The following is a 2,235-nucleotide window of genomic DNA, read 5'->3' as shown; positions in this document are numbered from 1 at the left end:
TTTTTTTTTTTTGGAAAGTAGCCTCTGTGAAACTCTTCTTCTTTCCTCAAGTTTTTTTTTTTTTTTTTTTTGGAAAGTAGCCTCTGTGAAACTCTTCTTCTTTCCTCAAGTTCTTTTCAATGCAATTTTAGTGTAAACATTTGAGTTGAGGAAAGTCTAAGTTTACACCATATCAATATACTAAGCCATATTGTACTTTTTTATTTATAAATAAATTATAAGTCTGAACTTAAGTTCAGACTTAAAATAGTCTGAAATATTTCAGGTCTGAAATCACCTGATTTATTATCACCTGATTATTTTTGTAATGCTTTTAGTCACACTTGCAGGAAAGTTYCCCCCATCCTCATTCATGCCCTGGCACCAGTGCTGGCAGAGCAGCATAACCTGTCCTTGCCACACTTAATTTCTCTGGGTTACCTGAAATTGCGGCAGCGCTGGCGGGTGGCTGCCTGGCCCGTGGGATGTGCAAGGTGCATGTATGGTGATGACAGTAGAGCAGTTCACCTGAGGCAGATAATGTCACTGAACTAAGAGTGATACCGTAGAAGCCTAATGTAAACTGAACCCTTCAGCAAGCAGTCCTGTGTATCGCTAGCCTCTGGAGAACTTTGCTTCTTGTAGCGCTCAGTGACTTCTGTCTCTCCAAACAGATTTCTTCAATCAGCCAAGAGCAGTCAGACGGCAGCTGATGACTCCTGGAAGGAGGGCTGTTACTGACCTGCCCCCACGAGCTGCCCTGCCCAACACGTGTGTGAAGCAGAGCCCCAGCTGGCTGGGCATGAGAACACTATTTGAAAACAAAACTCTTCTCACCAGACCCATCACCTTGGGCACTGACTTGTATAGTTCTTCGCCTCTTGAGCACAAACTTATTTTTGGCAAGAGCTTAGCCTCTCGATTGGTGGAACAGGCACCTCCTCTCTTCCTGCTGTTCAAAACGTTGCTGAAGCGGGAGGGTCTTCACAGGAAGACTGAACCTAGCCTGATTGTGAGCCTCTAACTTGCAGCCCTGGGGAAGGCCTGGCAGCAGCCACCCCCTCGTGAGGATGGCATGTGTGAAAAGGCTCTGGGCTGGCTTGGCCCTGCCACCAAGCAGCCTTGACCTGGCCTGTGGGCTAGGGCCTGTTGCAGAGCAAGGGGTGGGGGAGACTAGAAGTAACTGTATAGGTGTTAGAAGTAAGACTTTTTAAATTCAACCTGGTGTAAGCTGATGTTTGTCTGAAACTTTTTTTTTTACTTCTGTAAAGACTGTATTTCTGCTACTTTTTTTTATTGTTTGTTCTAGAAGATGAAGCTGTTTTTTATAACTGTAGTACACTTCAAGGTGTTGTATTCAAGTGTGTGCATCACAGTAGTTGGTTCACAAGTGAAGGAACAGTACACAATATTTGTGTGGGTTTGGGAACAGGCAGTTGCAGGGACAGGTGGATGCTATTTTAAAAACTGCTGTTCACCAGCACCTTCATGTGTCATGAGGAAGCTAGCAAGCTTCCTGATGACTGGTTCCTGAGCAAGGTATGTGTCTTCTTTTTAATTTTATTTTTTATTTGACTTAATTCCTGCCTAATTCCTCTTGAGGCATTTCCTTTTGAGCTCTTTCAACTCATTCTTGGCTGACTGCCCTAGGTTTTGTAGAGAAGTTTTCTACGGTCTCTCTGGAGATGAAGGATTCTGTTTAAGTGATGTCCTTCTCAGCAAGGGCTGGAGGGCCAATAATAGTCTGAATACACAAAACATGCACTAAGAGCAATGTTTCCCTGCCATCAATGTGATTGATAGTATAGTTTAATAAAATGTTATGGTGCTGAAATAGAGCTGCCTTACAAACAGTGGGCCTGAGGGTGTTTCTTTGTGAATGAGGCCTTTTGTGATAGCTGTAASCCTCTGCCTCCCTGCTTCAGAGGACCTGTTCACCTACCCAAGGCTCCAGGGTGGATGACAGAGGCATTAATAGTTACTTTTCAAGGTTGAGTTCCTAGTTACAATCAAGAAACTGAAAATTTCACAGATACAACTTGTAACACTTAAGGCTTCCTCCAAGGCACCTCCACTCCCATACTAGCACAGAAGAAAGGGGAAAAGGGTACTTGCTCCTGCCTCCTGGAGGAGGAATTCATCTAAGGGGTCTAGTATGGTTTGTTCTAGTGCACAACAGCATCTGTACAGGAGCAGGCTTTAGCAGCTGCTGAGTGTGCTTTGAGCCCAAGGTTGGGTGTGTTACCTGATAAGATG

The 2,235-nt window shown here is 44.2% G+C and overlaps 1 protein-coding gene across 2 annotated transcripts in view; it reads left to right on the top strand.

Moving 5' to 3' along the window:
- The window catches only part of LOC112947079 (SLAIN motif-containing protein-like), a 16,048-nt gene extending 14,293 nt beyond the window's left edge, over positions 1-1,755 (top strand). For both annotated transcript variants that reach the window (XM_026039086.1, XM_026039085.1), the window contains one exon: positions 654-1,755. In XM_026039086.1, the coding sequence (XP_025894871.1) occupies positions 654-720 (67 nt within the window). In that variant the 3' untranslated portion in view covers positions 721-1,755. The remainder of the gene's footprint in view (positions 1-653) is intronic.
- Positions 1,756-2,235: the final 480 nt, after the last annotated feature.

Source organism: Nothoprocta perdicaria, unplaced genomic scaffold, assembly GCF_003342845.1.
Source record: "Nothoprocta perdicaria isolate Ctin4 unplaced genomic scaffold, notPer1 scaffold_22, whole genome shotgun sequence".
NCBI lineage: Eukaryota > Metazoa > Chordata > Aves > Tinamiformes > Tinamidae > Nothoprocta > Nothoprocta perdicaria.
Note: the sequence above shows the minus strand (reverse complement) of the source record. Positions and strands in the feature narration are given on the sequence as shown.